At 35.6% G+C, this 22,672-nt stretch overlaps 1 protein-coding gene across 1 annotated transcript in view; it reads right to left on the reverse strand.

The window, feature by feature from the left end:
- Positions 1-22,672, reverse strand: part of LOC118193513 (metabotropic glutamate receptor 3-like) — a 286,303-nt gene that overhangs the window by 114,504 nt on the left and 149,127 nt on the right. The window contains exons 2-3 of the mRNA XM_085827511.1: positions 18,789-18,971; positions 16,313-16,642 (exon numbers count right to left, since the gene is read on the reverse strand). Coding sequence (XP_085683637.1) covers positions 16,313-16,642; positions 18,789-18,953 — 495 coding nt within the window. The 5' untranslated portion in view covers positions 18,954-18,971. The remainder of the gene's footprint in view (positions 1-16,312; positions 16,643-18,788; positions 18,972-22,672) is intronic.

Genomic DNA, 22,672 nt, shown 5'->3' on the forward strand with positions numbered 1-22,672 from the left:
TCATTATTGCAAGGAACCTTTCCAGTGAATTTCGAGCAGTCTAGTTCTTCGATTAATATTCCATCTAATGACTGCACACGACTCAAGGCGACATATGCTTGACCTGCTGCAAAGAGTTTTCGCAGGAAGTTTTCTTGGCGCTTATGTTTTTCTTTCTCAAATCGTCGCTTGCGTTGTGTTGTAGTTTCCTTTCGCTTTTTTTTCACATTCTCCGTTTGTGAAGTAAGGGACATTTCAAAGGGTTACATTTTAAATATACATTATTATCATGCTAACATTGAAATATGGGGAGAATTTTTGCTACATGATGGGACATTACATCCACTTCATCCAACTCTATAAAACTACAATTCTTTAATTCCATACACTTTAAAAATCTTTAGAACTCTGTCTCACTGTTGCCACTTATTTTTCTTAAATATTACAATCCCATCTATCACACTTATGTACTATTATTTATAAGTTGTTATAAAATTCATTTTTACGGCACGTGAGAATTCCTAATAAACGGTCATTATTTGTAAGTCTTATAATAAAAATCTTTAGAACTCTGTCTCACTGTTGCCACTTATTTTTGTTAAATATTACAATCCCATCTATCACAGTCATGTACTATTATTTATAAGTTGTTATAAAATTCATTTTTACGGCACGTGAGAATTCCTAATAAACGGTCATTATTTGTAAGTCTTATAATAAAAATCTTTAGAACTCTGTCTCACTGTTGCCACTTATTTTTGTTAAATATTACAATCCCATCTATCACAGTCATGTACTATTATTTATAAGTTGTTATAAAATTCATTTTTACGGCACGTGAGAATTCCTAATAAACGGTCATTATTTGTAAGTCGTATAAGAAAAATCTTTAGAACTCTGTCTCACTGTTGCCACTTATTTTTGTTAAACATTACAATCCCATCTATCACAGTCATGTACTGCCAAAGTCCTCACCTCCTTTCTTCTTGCTCAAAAGCAAGATTGCTACAGATTGCTACAGAAGTTGTTATAAAATTAATTTTTACGGCACGTGAGAATTCCTAATAAACGGTCATTATTTGTAAGTCTTATAAGAAAAATCTTTAGAACTGTGTCTCACTGTTGCCACTTATTTTTGTTAAACATTACAATCCCATCTATCACAGTCATGTACTATTATTTATAAGTTGTTATAAAATTCATTTTTACGGCACGTGAGAATTCCTAATAAACGGTCATTATTTGTAAGTTTTATAATAAAATCCTTTAGAACTGTGTCTCACTGTTGCACTTATTTTTGTTAAAAATTACAATCCCATCTATCAGAGTCATGTACTATTATTTATAAGTTGTTATAAAATTCATTTTTACGGCACGTGAGAATTCCTAATAAACGGTCATTATTTGTAAGTCTTATAATAAAAATCTTTAGAACTCTGTCTCACTGTTGCCACTTATTTTTGTTAAATATTACAATCCCATCTATCACAGTCATGTACTATTATTTATAAGTTGTTATAAAATTCATTTTTACGGCACGTGAGAATTCCTAATAAACGGTCATTATTTGTAAGTCGTATAAGAAAAATCTTTAGAACTCTGTCTCAATGTTGCCACTTATTTTTGTTAAACATTACAATCCCATCTATCACAGTCATGTACTATTATTTATAAGTTGTTATAAAATTAATTTTTACGGCACGTGAGAATTCCTAATAAACGGTCATTATTTGTAAGTTTTATAATAAAATCCTTTAGAACTGTGTCTCACTGTTGCCACTTATTTTTGTTAAAAATTACAATCCCATCTATCAGAGTCATGTACTATTATTTATAAGTTGTTATAAAATTCATTTTTACGGCACATGAGAATTCCTAATAAACGGTCATTATTTGTAAGTCTTATAATATATTTAATTAAAACTGCATATCTTTAGTTCCAATAAACAGGAATAAATAAGTAGGACTTTAATATGTGACAAAACTGTATTAGCATCAAGTGTCATCCACTACAAGTTTAAAAAAATCTATTTGAACTTGAGTGGATGAATAAAAAGTATTTTATTAACGATTGAAAATTTAAACAAGATATAGAGAGTGTGTGAGCTAATAGTAGAAGTTTAATAATAATAAAACAACCTTTTCATTTCCAAAAATAGGCTCAATGAATTGGAGGTAACGGTCTAAAATAAAGAGGTAAAATAGATATAGTGATTTTAAAATCGAAAATAAAGTACAAACAAAAACAGTTTTTAAAATTAAATAAGCAATTTCTTTCTTTTAATAAATATTTTTTTAAGTGGATTTCCTTTTACACGGGTACTTCACGTTTTCATATAAAATCCATTCTAATTGAAAATTTGTGCCTAGATAGTAATTCCTGCAAACTATTCGAAGGATTGCCTCTGCAGAAGACTTCTTGAAATAAGCTGACTTTAGTTCTTCATTCTAACAGAACGAAGTCATTCATGAAAAACCATTCTTAAAGCGGATGATTTCCAAATATACACTGAAGTAACAAAAGTCATAGGATACCTCCTAATATTTTATCGGTCCTCCTTTTGCCCGGCTAAGTGCAGCAACTTGACGTGGCATGGACTCAACAAGTCGTTGGAAGTCTCCTGCAGGAATATTGAGCCATGCTGCCTCTATAGACGTCCATAATTGTGAAAGTGTTGACGGTGCAGGGTTTTGGGCACGAACCGACCTCTCGATGATGTCCCATAAATGTTCGATGGGATTCATGTCGGGCGATCTAGGTGGCCAGATCATTCGCTGGAATTGTCCAGAATGTTCTTCTAACCAATCACGAACAATTGTGGCCCGGTGACATGGCGCATTGTCATCCATAAAAATCCCATCGTTGTTTGAGTACGTGAAGTCCATGAATGGCTGTAAGTGATCTCCAAGTAGATGAAGATATCCATTTCCAGTCAATGATCGGTTCAGTTGCACCAGAGGACCGAGTCCATGCCATGTAAAAACAGCCCAGACCATTATGGAAACACCACTAGCTTGAACAGTGCCTTGTTGACAACTTGGGTCCATGGCTTCGTGGGTTCTACGCCGCACTCGAACCCTACCATCAGCTCTTACCAACTGAAATCGTGACTCATCTGACCAAGCCACGGTTTTTCATTCGTTTAGGGACCAACCGATATGCTCACGAGCCCACGAGAGTCGCTGCAGGTGATGTCGTGCTGTCAGTAAAGGCACTCGAGTCTTTCTTCTGCTGGCATAACCCAAGGAAGACAAATTTCGCCGCACTGTCGTATCGGACACGTCCCTCGTACGTCCCACATTGATTTCTGCGGTTATTTGACGCAGTGTTGCTTGTCTGTTGCTTGTGTGTAAGGTTGTGTGTAGATCAATCGAATTCATAGCGCAAAATTTTGGTTAAAATTTCTTTTTTTTTCGTCAAATTGAGGAAAAGCGTTATCAATGTAGAGAATCCAAAACCAAAAAGATAGTTTTTCAAATAATTTGAACCGAATATAACGCGTGTAAATGTCGGTAGTGGCAGGCGCAGAGAATAAGCCACAGCTAATCCTGCAATTTTGTTATAGTAATTATTTAGAAAAGCGAAGTGGATATGACTCAAAGAGACTTACATCAAGGAAACTGACTCCCGAATTTCAATAGTCAAAAAATTTGAAATGGAATTTCACTCATAGTTGCTTTCAAGGTTGACAATAGTTTGGTTTGGAGACAATAGTTAATTTCAAGTTTTTTTTTTCTCCTTATTAACTTCAAGGCATTTATTTTTTGGCTCCTCAACTGGAGTCTTAGTAAAGGTTTTTTAGTCAAAGAAATCATACTTGTGCTCTGAGAACAAATTCTCCTAAGTTATCGACTTCAGTTTTTGATTATTATACAGAGGCTGTTCGCACATTTTTTAGACGATTTTGGTAAGAGGTAATAAAAAATCGTTTGCTGCAAAAGACGTAATTGCAATCGTACTATGTTTTTAAAAGTCAAAATTATCGTCTGTGGCTTGAAAGTTTTGTTTTTATTCAAAATGGCGAATTTAACAAAGCCGTGGTTCGAAGGCTACATTTACGCTCTTTCCGAAGAGAAATATGCATACTTCGGTATCCAAAAACGATGTGAGAGTCATGGTTTTGTGATATATAAAGCGTCGATAGGTAATATCATCAACAAGAAAGGAAAAAAAAACGTCAAATTGGAGCCTCAAGGGGGACAAAAATTCCAAACAAGTATCTAAGGAAAAAACGGACATCTTTCGACTGTTGCAAAGGTACGTTGTTTAATGCTAAAAGAAAATCCCCCTAGTCAAAGGACAGTTGCAAAATCATTAAAATGCTAGGTGTCCACTGTAAACAAAATGATAAACGTTGCTTTAAATCTTAAGAAAGGGAAAAAAACGCAATGTGCATCGTCTTCTTTCAAAACATATCGCTCAACGCAGGACACGCTGCAGAATTCTATATGAGAAACACTTATCCAAAGAAAAATGGAAAACAATTGTCACAATAGATGAAGCATGGGTGTATTTAAATGATTGTAACAAAAAAGAGCCGTATTTTATCATAAAAGGGGAGAAAAATATTTAAGTACATGGTTCAAAGAATCGAGAGAAAGGTTTTCTAAGGGATTCATGATTGTTGCTGGTTTTTTTTTATAATGGCAAGTTAAAAATAAAGATGGTGCAAAAAAATGTCAAGATTAACTCCAAATACTATCAGGAACATATTTTATCGCCAAGTTTTCTGAATGAAATACCATCACTTTACCCACAGTGCCATCCATCTGTGAAACTCCATCAGGACAAAGCTAGCAGTCATACATAAAAATCCACTGTAAATTTCCTATAAGAAATGGAACAAAAAGCTGGTATCAAGGCCATACCCTTCACTGATATCCCTCTAAATCTCCCGATGTGTCACCAATGGAGTTTTGTGCTTTCGGACTTTTAAAAACTGCATTATCCAAACGTTGTCCTAAAACCCTAACAGGACTCTGGAAAGCTGTTCGGGAGGAATGGGATAGAATAGCTCTTCTGCCCCTTCAAAAGGCATTATTATCCTGGAAATTGCGGTGTCGAAAGATAGTTCAGAATAAGGGATGTCAAATAGACAAGAATTTTACATAATTTAGTTTTGTGAATACAATATACATCGTCTAAAAAATGTGCGAACAGCCTCTGTATATTCTGAAGTCTATCAACAGTTTCAAAATATAATTTTGACAGTGTTACAAAATTATGTGGAAAATCTGGAAACCAAATGTTTGGTTAAAGTCTATGATGCTGTACGTAAGTTAGAAACTTGAATGGATTATGTTAATTTTATTAACAGTTAAATTTGGATTTAAAGTTCCTTTCCTGATTTAAAGTTCCTGTCGATTCTTAACTTTAACATACTACTTCCGGTCGAAACTTAGCTTTAGTATCACGTCTGAATACATAATGAGGAACAGCGGTATTTAACCGCGAAGTTCTTCGGTCTTAGGGAGAGAGATACCAGGTATTCTGGCTGCACGCGTCCGCCATTTTAGGCTACTCTCTTGTAACCTATTATTACGTTCGGCCGCACTTTAGGCCCTTGATAACTTCACAGTCAATTAATGTTGAGGGGCCAACTCTGTTAGAATTTTGATAGCTTCGGCTATATCTCCTTTTTAGTTAGAATTAGTGTAGTATTATTCTTAGTCTCTTAAGTTCAAAGCCCAAGTGTCGGCTTTATTGTACGCGCCAAGACGGAGTTAAATCTTATTTTGAATAATAAAAGGGTTATTTTTACTCTTCCATCTTCTTGTTTTACTGTCATACGAACTCAAGTGATTATTCGCTTATCAGTTCTTAAGATTCTTCACGTTGAGCAGTAACTCAGCATTACACCGTTAGGAACTCTACAAAATATACGGCGAAAACTAGTTCAGATTTTGTGACTTTTCGGGAGAGATTTTTTTTAAACTGAGTTGTGTGTATATGTAAGTAGCAGGACTGCGACTACTCAACACGACTAACTGTACCGCAGTGAGATGAATGATGGAAGAGAAGGAGAGGAATCGTGCTTCCGACTAAGGCGTAACGATTGGACAACAAAGATGTAACACCTCAATCATCACTCTTTTTACTTCCTTGTACGAAGTAAAAAGGAAGTATTGTAATCGCGAAAAGTTTCAGGCGTTATATTTCAACGAAAATATCCAATTACACCGCTGTCGAATGCAATTTAACAATGTTTTTGCGTGACATCTGTACTTAAGGACAGAATAAAGGACTCTTTTCCCTCAAAAAAAATTCTAAAACTAATTTAAAAGGAATTCTGCAGAGAATTTTTGATAGCGTCTGTGCGTACGTACGTATGTATCTCGTTTAACTCAAAAACGAGTAGCCTCAGAACGTTGAAATTTTGTATATAGGACTGCTATAACATGTAGATGTGCACCTCGTATTTTGGTTGCAATCGGCCGCACCAAACATATATAAATATATTTATATATATATCCACTCTGTTACCCGGCTCAGTGATCTCAGTTTCTTTACTCTTATATGTTTGTAAATTGTGCATTTTTTGCTTTAAAAATGATTGAATTATGTTGTTCTTATCTTCCGGTTAAGGTTTTTATGCCTTTAGTAAATCTGTATGCAATATTTTTAGAATTATCAACAATTTAAAAGTTGTTTAAGTGCCGCTAAGCCTATTAGTTTTTTCCATGGCGGCCATTGCTTGTTTGCATTCGAGATTTGTTGCCAATATAGAGAAAGTAAGCTTCGCAATAACAAAGATAACGCCTTCTTTTATTATTGCAAATTAAATCATGCTTAAACTTTTCTGGAATTTATTCCAGGAAATAAGTGTTTAAGATTTTACTTCATAATTTTCAATGCAGGCATCTTGAGTTTTAATGTATTTTTGCCTTGTCGGGAAGTGAGAACTGAATTAATTGAATGAGAAATACTGAATCGTCTGTGAAAAACTGTTTCTTTTGTGTTTTGTTTCCTTAATTTCTTTTATACATCGTATTAGATGTATTATAGTATTTGAATAGAACATGTGGTAACGATTAGACAATTCTTAAGATGATATAAATTTTGTGCATTCTGAGTTAAAAAATGAATGAAACGTAATGCTATTAAGTGAACCTAGGGCCAGAGAGTCGCTATGGTAAACAAATAGAGTGAATTTTAAAGAGCGCATTTATTCTATTGTGGTTTATGCGCTCTCGGCGAGGTAGATTTAATTCAATCTAATAATTTTAAGTGAAATGCAAGAAGAAATGCGTAGAATTTCATATTCCGTATAAGGAAGGCATGTGGTGTACACATCAGATTTTTTTTCATTTGTGAATAGTCACTAATGTATGTCAACTACTTTAGTCACCTAGATATGCATAGTCTGCTAAAACTCCGCTAGATGCCAAGGTCGCATGGATATGCAGATCCGGATCACATGAATTGATATCCGTTAAGATTTTTTAATGTTCAGAAACTGAAGGAACTTTAGGGATCAAAAAGTATGAACCTTAATGTTGAGGTCCTTAAGAACCTCTTTGTTTGTCCTTCCTGGACCCATGGGTCCCATGATTGATCCGCATTGCTACCATGATCAGTCGCACATGTGAAGCATTACTATAATATTTTTGTCTGTAATGTGTGATATGCAAATTTCAAGCAGAATAGCTGCTTTCCTCAAGGTACTGCAATTTTAGCGGTCAACTGGTTTAGCTAATTCGAAGTGAGTGGTTGCAGTAGTTAACAAATTAATGCCTTTTCATTACGTTTTAAAGATTATGATTTATTTTCTGTGGTGAGTTATAAGATTTTTTATGTACTTTTTAATGTGTCAAATAAACTACAAATGTCAAATAAATAAATTAGCCCACATAAAGTAATCAGTTAATATCTTATAAGCAAGAAAAATATTAATAACCTTCAAATAAATTTATTTCCTTCAAAATAATCTCTGAAAGAGTCTATACAATTCTCCAAAGTTTCTTCTGGTCATAGAAACAAAAGGCGTTGGGAACTAACCGCTTGCAAAATACGCGTAACATTTGATTTAGTATCTGAGAAGCTCGCATATCTGTTGTGTCTCGGCCATCTTAAGCTTCAGAAAAAAGGAAATCAAATCAGCTGCCATTACGTCAGGAAAATAATATGGTGGATGACTGACTGCAAATGAATGCTTAGTGAGGTACTGTTCTGCAGAAGTTTGGTGTTTGATACAATGCTGCTTGAGGCATAACATTATAAATGCAAAAGAAACCAATGCTCAGAGTTTTAAAAGTTCTTTCTTAACTTCCCTTATCTTGCTTTTTTAATCGAAAAAGCGTTTTCTTGTAAAAGTACTCTTTAAATGATTGATTTTCAGGGGCATGTTCATCGTGAATAAGTCCTCTGTAGTAAAAAAAATGCAATCCACAGCACCTTAGTCTTTGATTTCTCCTCCTTTTTACTTCCTTGTACGAAGTAAAAAGGAAGTATTGTAATCGCGAAAAGCTTCAGGCAGCATATTTCAACGAAAATATCCACTTTGACCGCTTTCGAATGCAATTTAACGATGTTTTTGCATGATATCTGTACGTAAGGACAGAATAAAACACTCGTTTCCTCCAAAAAAACTAAAAAACTGATTTAAAATGAATTCTGAAGAGAATTTTTCGTGGCGTCTGTACGAACGTATGTACGTTCGTACGTATCTCGCATAACTCAAAAACGAGTAACCTCAGAACGTTGAAATTTTGTATATAAGACTACTATAACATGTAGATGTGCACCTCGTATTTGGTTGCGATCGGCCGCGCCAAACCTATATAAATATATTTATAAATATATCCACTCTGTTACCCGGCTCAGTGATCTCAGTTTCTTTACTCTTATATGTTTGTAAATTGTACATTTTTTGCTTTAAAAATGATTGAATTATGTTTTTTTTTATCTTCCGGTTAAGGGTTTTATGCCTTTAGTAAATCCGTACGCAATATTGTTACAATTATCAACAATTTTACAGTTGTCTAAGTGCCGCTAAGCCTTTTTTATATGCCGGCCATTGATGTTTACATTTGAAACAGGAGACTAGTGGACTTGATGCCAATCTAGACAAACTTAGTTTCGCAATAACAAAGATAACGCATTAATTTATTATTTCCAATTAAATCATGCTTAATTCTTTCTGGAATTTTTTCGAGGAAATAAGTGTTTAAGATTTACTTCGTAATTTTTAATATAGATATTTTGAGTTTTTATGTATTTTTGCCTTCTCGCAAAGTGAGAACTGAATTAATTAAATGAGAAATACTCAATCGTCTGTGAAAAACTATTTCTATTTTGTTTTGTTTGCTTAATATCTTTTATACATCATTCTAGCTTTATTGTAGTATTTGAATAGAACATGTGGCAACGATTAGATAATTCTATTCTTTAAATGATATAAATATTGTGCATTATGAGTTATAATATAAACGAAATATACAAGTTAACTGTTATATAATTATTGGATTATATAACAGTTAACTTAGTTTCCGTTATATAATTATTATATAAATTAACTGTTATATAATTATTAATACTGTTAAGTGAATCTAGCGCCAGAGTGTCGCTATGGTAAACAAATACTAGCGTGAATTTTAAAGAATGCATTTATTCTATTGTGGTTTATGCGCTGTCGGCGAAGTAGATTTAATTCAATCCAATAAGTTTAAATGAAATGAAAAAAAAATGCGTATAATTTAATATTCCGTACAAGGAAGTCATGTGGTGTGTACAAAAATTTTTGTATGGGAGAAGACGGTTCTTTCCACTGTGCACTTTATCGTTTTGTTTCTGGGTCATATTGTAGACTCCAAGTGCCATATCCTTCCAAAACACACTTTAAGAAATTGTTGTCCTGTTCGTCAGAATTCAGGAAAACGTCACCGCAAGCTTTCTTCTCTCTCTCTCTTTTTTTTTTTTCTGTTCTATTAAAATCCGACGCAGAAATCGAGCATAACGTTTCCTTATTTTCATATTTTCAGTTAAAATTAACATACAGTTTTCTTTACGTATCTGAAGTATGTTTTAAAATTTTCTAAGTTTTTACATGTCTATCAGTTTTTACCAAAGATCGCATTTTCTCCGCTTTTACCTCATTCTTTGGAGTTTCATGTCGGTTTAATGTTGATTCCGTGCTCATATTTAAAGCGATAGTACCACATAATACACTTGTGCTTTTGATAGTGATTTATTACCATAAACTGTTCGAATCATCTCTAACCTAATTTGTAACAAAATTTCAACTGTAACATTGTTCCATCTCAAAGGAAATTTTTTGTACAATGTCTCAGTAAATGAAATCCGGCGTTTTGAAATTCAGATAGCAAAATAACTAGTTAAACTCGCTTTGAGAAGAGTGAGATGTCACTCTTTCTAAACTTACATTTATTCTTTCGGTTTTTTATTTTATCATTTGGTCTTTTAATTTGTCTGGCTACTTTACGAGCGTACGTTGTACATAAGAACTTTAAAATGCTCAATTCGTAACAGTGTCTTTTGAGCAAGAAAAAAAGAAATGTGATTGCAGGTTTAAATTCCTGTCCGGCTTTAGACTTAATAATTTAGTTTGGGTAGAGAAAAAAGACATAATATGTTTTTTATACCTGTTGGAAAAATATGATCGAATAATGACTGAAATAAATACATTTTGACCACAATTTAAAAAAAAAAAAAAAGAAAAGAAGGGAATGTACTTGGTTTATATATATAAATTTAAAAATTTGGATCACTTGAAAAATATTTCTCGAATAGCCTTCAGACACATAACTGTAAGTTGCTCGTTTTGTTTATTCACCGTCAAGACATCTGAGAGTAACAAATTTTAAATTTAAATACTTTCAGCTTTTGTAGATGTTTTTCATGTCTCGCAAAACCGCATTTCATAGTTTGCTTCTGAAATGATTTTAGTGTAATTTAAAATCAAAGTTTAATCAATCCGTTTATTATTCTTTTACACTAACGTTTATAAAAATTACAATATCATGAAAAGGAATAACTCAAATTCTATCAAACTTACAGGAAATATAAAGTGAAGTAAGACATGCCAAAGATTGGAATTATAAAGCGATTACGCATGCGTGGAATGAGAACCGGCCGCTTGCTCCATGTATAAAAAGGACTGTAATTTTTTTTTTTTTTTTTTGAAATCTGTTTATTGTCTTTTGTCTGCTGTGAACGTTTAATTAGTGGTCAGTATGCCTCGTCAACGGCGAACAGTCCATACCAAAAACTAACGTATTTCGAACGAGACCGCTTCGTCGGTATGCGAGAGGGTGGACTTTCGTATTGAGCAATCGCAGCCCGCACGCAGCGTAATGCCTCTACACTGATGCATGTGTAGAAGAAATGGACAGAGCTGAAGCAAACAAGGCGAAATCCTGGCAGTGGGGCACGCAATAGCAGAACGGCACGGGACAACAGACACCTTATCCGTATAGCTGTGGCGGATCGTACAACGTTCTCTCGTGTATTAGCACAACGTTGGACCACGGCTACAGGTGACGTGTTGTCTACCTCCCCGGTTCGTCGCCGTTTGCTGCAGCATTAACTGCGTGCAAGGTTTCTTCTACGTAGGACTCTCCTGTTGCTGAACCACAGACAGCTCATTGGGAACGGTAACATAGCTTCATTGGGAACGGTAACATAGTGCCCTGTGGCAACAAGTTGTGTTCTTCAATGAAACTTGTAACTATCTGGAGTACAAAGATAGAAAAGTACGCATCAGACGTTACAAAGGATAACGTCTGTCCCACAGCGTGTTTTCCAGCGTCATACGTCACAAACGCCTGGCATCATGGAGTGGCAAGCTATTGGGTATAATTGTCGGTCCCATCTAGTGCAGATTGCCGGTAACCTCAACAGTGATCGCTACAAAAGGAAAAAGGAAAGTTGCGGAGCTAGAGGTCCTTCCCATTCTTCGGCACATTCCGGGCGCTGTATTTCAGCAGGATAATGCCCGTTCACATGTTTCACGGATTGCACAAGCCATCTTCAAGACACATCACCTTTCGCGTATTCCATGGCCTGCTTATTTCCCTGAAATGTCGTCCATTGAGAACGTCTGGGATTTCATCGGTTGGCGACTCGCTCTTACAGCTGGTGGGGCACACACTAAGACTGAACTTTGGTGTCACGCCAAAGCCATATGGATTGCCATTCCCGAGGATTACATTCAGAACCTGTATGATTCAATGCCACGACGTGTACAGGCTATCATTCATCAGCGTGGCGGACACACAAAGTCTTTTGACCAACATTCCAACATTCGCTTAGTTTTTTTTTTATCTCCTAAATTCGATCGTTTATTTATACCATTATCAGTAATATGTGGATTAAATTTCATTCTTTTCCGACTATTCCTCATGGCGTTGCATTTTCCACAAATATTACTGTATATATTTTACTTTAGCTATTTTTGCGAGTATTATATATGCACTTTAAAGCATTAATGAAAGGGACTTATTCTGTGACATGATTATTTCTCAGAACAGCAATGGAATCAAATCGAATTCAACGGACATAAGCTTCAATGCGTATTATTAAATATTGATCTAATGTCATAAGCTTAAGTTGCCATTTTAAATTATATTCCTAAAATGCAAATATAAAAGGAGGTATAGCTCTGTCAAAATTTACTAATCATTCCGGAGTATAATTATATTCTGTTTAATTCTCATTGTGCCACCTATTTTATTCGAAGATTCTAACACTAATAAATGGTAAAGTTGTTTTATAACCAGATTTCTTTATCAATTAATTTTAGCTTTATTTTACATATATTTGAAATTGTTTAAGAACTCATTTCATCACATACCTTAGAAAATTCTCTGAGTCTTTCAATAATATATAACCAGAGAATTCAAGTATAATGAATATAACTCTTTTGTTTGGTTATACAGTAAGACTCCGCTTAACGCTGTTTCGTTTAGCGCTGTTTCGGTTTAGCGCTCTTTTATTTCAACCCGGGGATTCTCCGAAATTGTGCGCAGCGCTAGGTTTCCAAATAACATATCCGAAACAGTGTAGTTGTGTTTCTTGCTTTTTATCATTTGAAACAACATTTGTTGACATTATTGTAAGTTTAAATTTGATATATAATACTATAACGATTAATAATACAGTGACAAATAGTATGTATGATCTTTAGTTTTTATCATGGGTGATAATAAAAAACAAGAAAAGAAAGCAACCAGAAAAAGCATTTCACTGGAAACTCAAATGCAAGTGATTAGAAGATTAGATTCTGGTGAACGTCAATCTCAAATTAGCGCTGCATTGATTTTGGCAACTTCAACAATAAGGACAATTCTTAAGAATAAAGAAAAAATACTGTCATCGGCAACTGCAACTAGAATTACCCGTTCTAGAAATAACATTATAGAGGAAATGGAAAAACGACTGTCTATATGGATTGACGACGAAATTGAACGCAATATGCCCTTAAGCCAATCTATCATAATGCCTTCTTGACAAAAAGGCAGAAAATTGGAAACCCAGAATAGACTGAATGATCTGACTGAGAATTTTATTTGTTTTTAAAAGTATATTCGTTTATATTTCTTTTATTTTTGTAATAAATAAATGTTTGATTTTATTTTTATTAAAAAAATTATTAAATTTAATGCCTAACCATTTTTTATCCGTCTTCCCTAACCCCATTATTTACATGTTAAGATAGTCTCGCTTAGCGTTGTTTCGCATTACGCTCTACTTCGATGGAACGTATCCCCCGCGTTATGCAGGGACTTACTGTACATCTTTCAAGAACTTTCTTGCTGAAGTGCACAATATATTATTCCTAATACCTTCATATAATCACTTACATGCTTCAGAGAATAAAATACCAACTCTCAAGGTGTTATGTAGCAATATGACTTCAGGAAACGTTAATCCAACTGCCTGTTTGTATTTCACACGAAAGGAAATGTGAGTAATTTTATTTTGACAGGCGCCGGGAATAATAAATGCACAAAAGTATTGGCATAAAAGATTCTTTTCCTTTGCAGTCTTCGGTAACGTAGAAGAGAAATACTCCCTGTCGCTTTAATAAAACAAATCCTTTCAAAGCCCTGGGGGTTCGGTGCAAAGGAGAAATGGCGCTGTTTTGAAAAGAAATGCTTTTGTGCGCGACTCCTCCAAATAGTCAGAAGTTTTAAAATTAGGGAAAGTTGAAATATATAGAAAACAAATTCATTGTAAATAGTATACAGGTAAGAAGTGGGTTTGAAATAAAGTCCTTATTTACGTACGAAGCCATTTTATTGTTGAATTACTATTAGACTTAATATAAAAATAAAACGAAGACAGACTGCCTTAAGTCTTACTACTTATGATTCGTTTAGTCAGATGCATTGGATCTTTTGTTTTGCGGAATAGAGTTGACAAAAACACATTAATCTCCCTTTTTCGGGGCAAAGGGGACAATGTACTGCATTAAATTACACTCATGTCCATAAATTAAGGATAATACCAGCTCTGGCGTGAAACAAACCTGATTTATTCATAAAGCCCACTTATTAAACAAAAGATAAAGAACAAAGAAGATGGTGTGTGCATGATACCATTCATAAAAACTATGATTTTTGCTCCCGGGAGCAATTACAAAAAAACACTTCCCTTACAAAAACTTAACATTACATGGCTGTTATGATAGTTAATACATTGTATGTTTGCCAGACGATGCAATACAGTCGGTACAACACCTAGGCATGCTGAGTAACAAAATATTGACTTGATCTTGGGGAAGATTACTTCACTCAGCAAGCACTATTCTCCGAAGTTCCGGTCCATGTAGGAGATGCTTGACGGGCTGCGATTAGTGGACCAAGCATTTTCCACGCATGCTCTATTGGATTCGAGTCAGCTGAGTATGCTGGCCTTTACATACGGGTGATATCCTCAGATCGAAGGCATTACTTTACAATGTTTGCACAGTTAGGATGGGCGTTGTCATCCATAAGCACAAATTCTGCGTCCAAGACACAACGTACACTGCGCAAAAAAGGGGAGGGGGTCAGTTTTACATCTTCCGTTCTATTGGACCGATTCATGAAATTCAACTTACGTTTTTCATGTCTCAAAAGCGCGACTTGGGATATGTATTAGATTTATGTACAGCATTCTTCTAATATAGGTATTTAGACATAAAATCGAGCTTTTTCTGAAAGACCTGCCCATTGTTTTCCATATTTCCATTCTACGACTCAAAGTGTGGAAATCTACCAAATTTTGTAAAAATCGCACGAGTAGTTTTTAAAAAAGTAGCTCTCAAAAGTTTAGCTCCTTAATGTTAATTGAATTTTATATATCTTTATTAATATCTCTTTTTTTATTAAACTTCCTTCCTTCTTCCAGAATTCGAAATTTAGACTTAACCCAAATATAATTCGCACATGTTTTATGATTTATTTTTAAATATTTTTCATAAATTTTTCGAAACCTTTTGTATTTATAACCTATAAAAGTTTTAGCATAATCTAAAAGTATATGTATTTCTAGGCACACTTACAAAAAAATTAGAGTTTTTTTATTCAAAAATTTTTTAAGATATACATGAATTTATATATTGGAGCGTTTGGCATCTTTTTCTGAGCGATAATAACGCCAAATGCGGTTTACGCACTTTGTTAGTATTAATTGAAAGTATGAATGAACCATGACATTTTTTTCCGCTCGTCTGCAATGAAAAAAATGAATAGAAAAAAGGTTGCTATAAATTAAAAAGTTCGCCAAGTAAATTATTCCACGCACAAATTGGAAAAAAAATCAGCCAAGATAAATGATTGAATTTCTCAGTAAATTTCGCACCAAATTTTACAAAATTTAATATTTAGGCATAATTTGAGCCATAGAATCCTAAAGGCTCGTTGCACCACGAAGGCTTGCTGGAAGAAGAGAGAAAATACCTCATAAAAAAGATAAGAAATCATGTTAATGTTAATTTGTGCATTTGAGAAGGAAAGCAGCAGTTGCTTGTCACGATTGAATCCAGACTGGATCCTACATTTTCTCAACGCAGCGAAAAGCTCGCTTCATTGTGCACCCTAGTCTGCATTTTATATAAGCCAAGATCATTCCTAATCCTTTAAAAAATGACAAAGTCGATTTTACAAGCAGATATACTAAAGCACACCGGTATACGCTCATATAGTTTCTCTCTTATACACGCATTTCACTGCTACACAGCTTTTGCTTCAGTTTTGTTTAAGATGAAATCAGTTTTGCGAAAACAACATCCATACCCTGCCATTTTATTTAAAGAATCGTGAAAGTAGTTTAGATTTTTTCCTTTGATGCGGAGAAACATTTAGCTTGAATAAGAGGTGTTTACAATACCTGAGGTACACGGAATAATCTAAGGAGGTTAGCCAACTGGATGGAGACAGAAGAAGACTGTCCACCTATGATGCCGACAACTCTGTCAAAACTACCGTCTCTGAACACGGGCACGGATCCATCATGACACAGAAACTGTCTCTCAACGTGGGCATTGTTCCTGGCGATGAACCCTTTGATAAAATCCAGTGTTTGCTCCAAGGCGTAAGCAGTTGAGTCACAACTATCCAAAGCTAGCACTCCCAGCTTCACGCCCGGAAGAATGGTACTGTCATCATTAATCTTCTTAATAGTAAATAACAAGGCTTCCAATTGATGAATACCTTCATCCTGTGGGAAAAACATGGCATTGTAAACTTAAAAGATATTTTATATAAAAATATTATTTTAGAACATTGTCATAAGCACAATCTGCATATTTTATTAATGTTTGACTTATGCCATAACTCAGTGAAATTTATTTACATTTTTGTTATTCGTTTGCTGATAGAAAAATCAAGAAATACTTCAATAATTTGACTTCCTTGTACGAAGTAAAGGATGCAACCATGACATTAGGTATTTTTGGAAGCAGGAAAGATGAAATATATGCAACGCCTTCGCCGAGAATCGAACCTCTGGATTACGCACCCAGCATGCAGACCCCCCCTTTTAAAGGACGGCTGGATTTTCTAGGGGGACCCAATCCCCAAAGCCTGGGTGCGGAGAGTCATCATCCACCACCCTTTTAGTTCGAGCGCCACTTGTAAAGACATTAGATATTTTGTGTGTGTGTGTGTGTGTGGAAGCAAGAGAGATGAAAAATATGCAACACCATCGCCGGGAATCAAACCGCGGACCTCTGGAGTACGCGCCCAGCGTGCAGACCACCACACCACAAAGGTATGCCAAGAAAGCGGGACAAACCTATAATAACCTAATCGCGAAAAGATTCAGGTATCATATTTCAAAGAAAATATCCATTCTGATAATTCTCGAATCCATTTGAACGATGTTTTCGAGTGATATCTGCACGTACGGATAGAATAAATGATTCTTTTTTTAAAACGGATCGCATGCAAATTGGATTTAGAATGGATTCAGAAGAGATTTTGTCATGACATCTGTACGTACATATATATGTATCTCGCATAACACAAAACCAAATAGCCTTAGAACGTTGAAATTTTGTATATGGGGCTGCTATAGTTGCCCACCTTCCGTTTTGGTTGCAATCGGCCGAACCAAACATACACATTATCCTACCCGGTTTGATTAGCTCATTCTTTTTAATCTTATGTGTTGGTAAATTAGTGCAGTTTTTGCTTTAAAAATGAGTAAATCATACTATGTTCCGTTTAAGGTTCGTATATCTTTAGTTAATCTTGAATGCAATAATTGTAGAATTATCAACAGTTTAAGAGTTTAGGTGGTGCTAAACTTAACGAGGCCACCATTTTTTTTTCCATTTGAAACTTTTTATAGAACAGTGAATTAAGTGAGTTTATGCACCAACTTCAGTGTCTTTTTGCCGAGTGCGACTAAAAGTAAACTTTCAAATTTGTGCACCAAAAAATATGTCTTTCCGCCCGCTGGCTGGCTGAAATACTTGTTTTTATGCAGAAACTCTAATTTTAATTGCAGAAATGTTTAAACTGTATTTGTTGTTTTATGTTTTTCTGTATGTTATAATTTTTAATGAAGATACTTTGAGTTTTATATAATTATGCCTTGCCGCGAAGAACTGAACTGAATTAATTGAACGAGAAATATATCTCTAATGAAATTTGAGGAAATAAGTTTAAATGAAATTCAACAAAAATGTGTAAAATTTAATAGGCCGTACAAGGAAGTTATGGGGTGTCCACATGAGGTATTTGTTCACGATATTACGATCACTTACAACACCTCCTAGCAACGAAATATTCTTTGCCATCATGACTACTTATCCATGCGTATAGAAAAGATAATTATCAATATTAATATTAAATTATGATAAAATCAACCATAGGATGGCTTTAATTTCACCGAAAACACCCCGTTCTATAGCATCAAAAGGGAAGATTCAAGAGGAAGATCAAGAGATCTATAAAACCTAACTCAGACTTTAAGATTTAAATTCGCATAGATTTATACTTTTCTCGTTTGCGATCCAGCAATTTTTTTCCACGCGGCATGTCGGTAACGATATTCACATGACACTATGAAGTTTTCAGCTAAAACTCAAATTTTAATTGCTATCTTGCTTTTCAATTTTTTAAAATTTTACTGTTGAATGGTATATGGCGAAAGGACTAAAACATTATGCTTGAGCTAAAAAGACAAAATAGGTTATTAGGAGTGAATGCAACAGCAGACTGGTAGACTACGAGCCGAGCGAGAGCGTCAAAAACCTTAACAAACCCTTTCGGGCCACCGTTCAAATCTGAAACCTTTCGGATTTTTTTTTTTTTTTTTTTTTCATTACATTTGACTTTTTAAAAAAGCAGATATTTACCTGCAATCTTCCGCATTCATATTTGGCATTTCTCTCGTGGATCGGGAAAAGAGCACCCAAGATGATATCTCCAGTAACGTTGCTCATTCTTCTAATTGGCCAATTGTTAGGAACACCGGTGACCAGTGGGAGTAGGGGCAAAAACAACATGGTATGAAGTCTCATTTCTTCTTCCGCCAACAGCTGCAAAAAGTAGAAGACAGGTCAGAACAAATTGCAGTTTCCAAATATTATAAAGTACATATATTATAAACGAACATTACATTGATGGTATGTGTGATAACATTATAACTGAAAACTTTATTTCTAAAATGCATTCATATTTTATTATTTCCATTATTATTTTTTTTATTTCAAATGGTTAAGCAAAAAGTTATAAAGCATTTCTTCCGCCTTCTTAGCAGGCCTTCGCAGTATAATGATCTGCACGCTGGGCGCGTATTCCACAGATCCGTGGTTCGATTCCCGGCGTAGGCGTTGCTCATTTTTCATCTCTCCGACTTTCAATCAACCTAACGTCTCGAACAAAAAGGGTGGTGGATGATGTTTCTCCACACCCAGGATTTGGCGATTGGGTCCCCTAAAAATCTCCAATCGCCCTTTAAAAGGGGGAGTATATAAGGTGTTTCTCCCGCCTTCTTACCATGCCTTCTTAGTGTAGTGGTCTGCACGCTGGGCGCGTATTACAGAGGTCAGTGGTTCGATTCTCGGCGAGGGCGTTGGTCATTTTGCATTACTCCCGCTTTAAAAATAACCTAATGACTCTACAAAGTTACAAAGAATTAAAATCTTACAAACAATAGAACTAAGAACAAAAAGGCCGAAGTCATTGCAAAGGGAGGTCTCATGCCTCCTAGTATCTAGACCAGGGAGGCGCAAGCTACGGCCTGTCGGAAGGTTCTATCCGGCTCGCGGATAAAATTTTAATTTGCCGGTCTGAGGCAAATTAAAAGACATATATATTTATATATTATGTATCCATCTTCTTGTCTACTGTGTTTAAATATTATATTTTTTCTTCCTTTTTTCCAAAAGACTGATGATCTTTTTACTATCTCTATTTTGGTCTACAAAACCTAAATCGACGGAAATAACAAGCCCAGACAGCTTTTAATCGGTAAAGTGTTAAATTCGGAAGTAGGGAGTGTCTCATGGTCTCGAGTTGATCGTGAGTCTAGTGTCGAGTTGGTCGTCGAGTGTATTGTGAGTTAGTGACTCGTGAGATTGTCTCGTAGTCTAGTCGATCGTGAGTTTGACGAGTTGATCGTCAGGTCTAGTGTTGAGGTGTCTTGGCAGTGTACCGCGAGTTAATGCATCGAGAGGCTATGCATCGTTGAGGCTATCGAATGTATCGTCGAGTGCATCGCGAGTTACAGCGGGGACAGTCTCTAGAGTACTTTGAGTTCCGAGAACGACCGAACCGAGTCGGGAGCTGTACTCATTAGTGACTCACAGTGACACTCTGTGTGGCATCAGTGCTTGTTAGTTAAGCTGTAGACTGTCGCCAACAAGCGTTATCTCTTTCTCCGGGAGCAGACACATGGGAATCCAATATAGGTGAATTAGCTATCACATGTGGCGCGTTGTAAGCTGCAGTCAGCGACTTTCCCTTTTGGCGCGAGTTCTAATATTATTGACTGTGTATGGTAAACTTGCGGAACATATAGCATCATTGTGAAATTAATTAAAACTGTAGAGTAGCTAATGCCTGTTTGGGTTATTCGTAAAATATTTCAACCCCAAATTGGCTACTAAAAACTTAAAATCGATTCAGAGTGCCTTGCTTTTAATGATGAATGGACCTGGAAATATATTTTACAGTTGTAAAAGAAAAACCAACGAGTCTCCTCTGCATTGAAGCTGTAGCAGTCTTTAAAGAATATAACAGTTCCCATGATTTCACATCTAAGCATAAAAATTCCAGTTACGAAGCAATGTCCGAATATGGAAGAAAACAAGGTGCATAAAGTCTTTGTAAAAATTATCAAGCCGACAAAATTTTTTCAAGACAGTAAACAGTATCCAAGAAGCAGCTACACATGCAAGTTACATTGTAGCACATAATATTGCTAAAATAATAAAGCTCTTCGTGATGGGGAGTTTGTTAAACAATGCCTACTCCAAATTTGTGTTCTTTTATGTCCAGACAAGAAAAGTAATTTTGAGACTGTAAGCTTATCTCGAAAAACGGTAACTTCTAGAATCGAAGATATCGATAAAAATTTGACATCACAATTAGAACCAAAGATTGGCCAGTTTAAATTTTGCTCCATAGCTATGGATGAAAGCACTGATGTAAATGACACTGCTCAATTAGTATTATTTATGAGAGGTGTTGATGAGAACTTTGAAGTTACCGAGGAACTGGCGTGCGTACGTTCTTTAAAGCAGGGTTTCTTAAACTGTGGGTCGCGACACCCAAGGGGGTCGCGGGACCTGCAGCAGAAGGTCGCGAAAATTTTTAGCAGCTTTGATATTTTTTTTAGCTTATTATAATAATTTTACAATTACTAAATATTTTTACACAATGTATTTGAAAATAGATACAGATAAGACAATACAGACAAAAGAAAACAACGAAAACGTTTCGACGCATTCTTTTTATAAAATTGTTACTAAATGTACAGGCGCGGTAAGATAGCTTTCCCGCAAAGCAGTTTTAGGGTTGCCATAAAATTGCAAAGACGGCAAGGTTGCCACATTTGGCGAGAAATCGCCCATTTGGCGACAAAAGTGGCGATATGCCATGGACTGTGGGAGAACCTTCTGGAACGAATTCTTACCGGTTTAGCCCAGAATGTTCCCGAACAAAAGCCGACAGCTACATAAACCCTGCTAGTCTGCCGTCAGTGTGCGTCTCTCAGAGTGTGTGTGCTTTGTCTAGAGAGCTGATAGTCATTCAGCGAGTGTCTCGAAGTCGACCGCCGAGTGGGTCGTCGAGTGCACCGAAAGACTCTTTTAAGTGCATCGCGAATTAGTGCATCGACGAGTTTTGTCTTAGACTGTGCTGAGTCGAGAACTATACTCTTGTGTATCGTCGAGTGCATCACGTGGAGAGTCTGGAGAGTACGTGGAGTTCCGACAATGACCAAACAGAGTCGGAAGCTGTACTCTGGTGTTTTGAGGTGAAGCTATCTCCACCGTTGTTGCCTGTCAGTGTGAAGGCTGTGTCGCTGATTGTTCCAGCGTGTTTATAGTGGGTCTTCGATGACTGTAAAAAGTGTTATTGGAGCTGTCCTTGATTAATGTTGGCTAAATGAAGTGTGTTTCGATACTTCATCAAGTGTCGTCGTTATTCACTCCAAATCTACAAACCCCGCACGAACGTGAAGGAAGAAAATAATTCAACAACTGATGTCAGAAGAAGAAAGGAAAAAAACGTAACAATATAAACGTTCCTTTTCTTTGCTGTGTAACGCGTATACGAGCCAGTTTCCCTTAGAAAGTCCTCCACGAAGGCATCCTTCCCCTTAGGCAGATAGCCCTAGTATGCTTTGCTGTAATTAAATACACCACCACACCTTTTCTTTGCTTTGCACGTGACGCTGTCATTTCGTCTGTAACTTATTTAAAATTTTCACACTGTTCTATGTCTTAAAATTAGAAATTAAAGTTAATGAATTGAAATATATTACAGTACAAGTGAAAAAAATTGACAGTTTTACTCACACGTATGTCGGATTTGCGCAATACGTATGGGGTCCCACAAAATTTTTGTAAATATTATGGGGTCCTGGTGGTCGCGAAAAAATCTCAGTGATAAAAAGGGGTCGCGACTGAAAAACGTTCAAGAAACCTTGCTTTAAAGGGAACTACAACGGGATGTGATATTTTTCGTGAATTTCAGGAAGGGCCTATACTTTGAAAGTGCCTATAACAAATAC

This window comes from Stegodyphus dumicola, chromosome 12 (assembly GCF_044657685.1).
Source record: "Stegodyphus dumicola isolate Sdum_Otavi_A_Nest chromosome 12, ASM4465768v1".
NCBI classification, from domain to species: Eukaryota; Metazoa; Arthropoda; class Arachnida; order Araneae; family Eresidae; genus Stegodyphus; species Stegodyphus dumicola.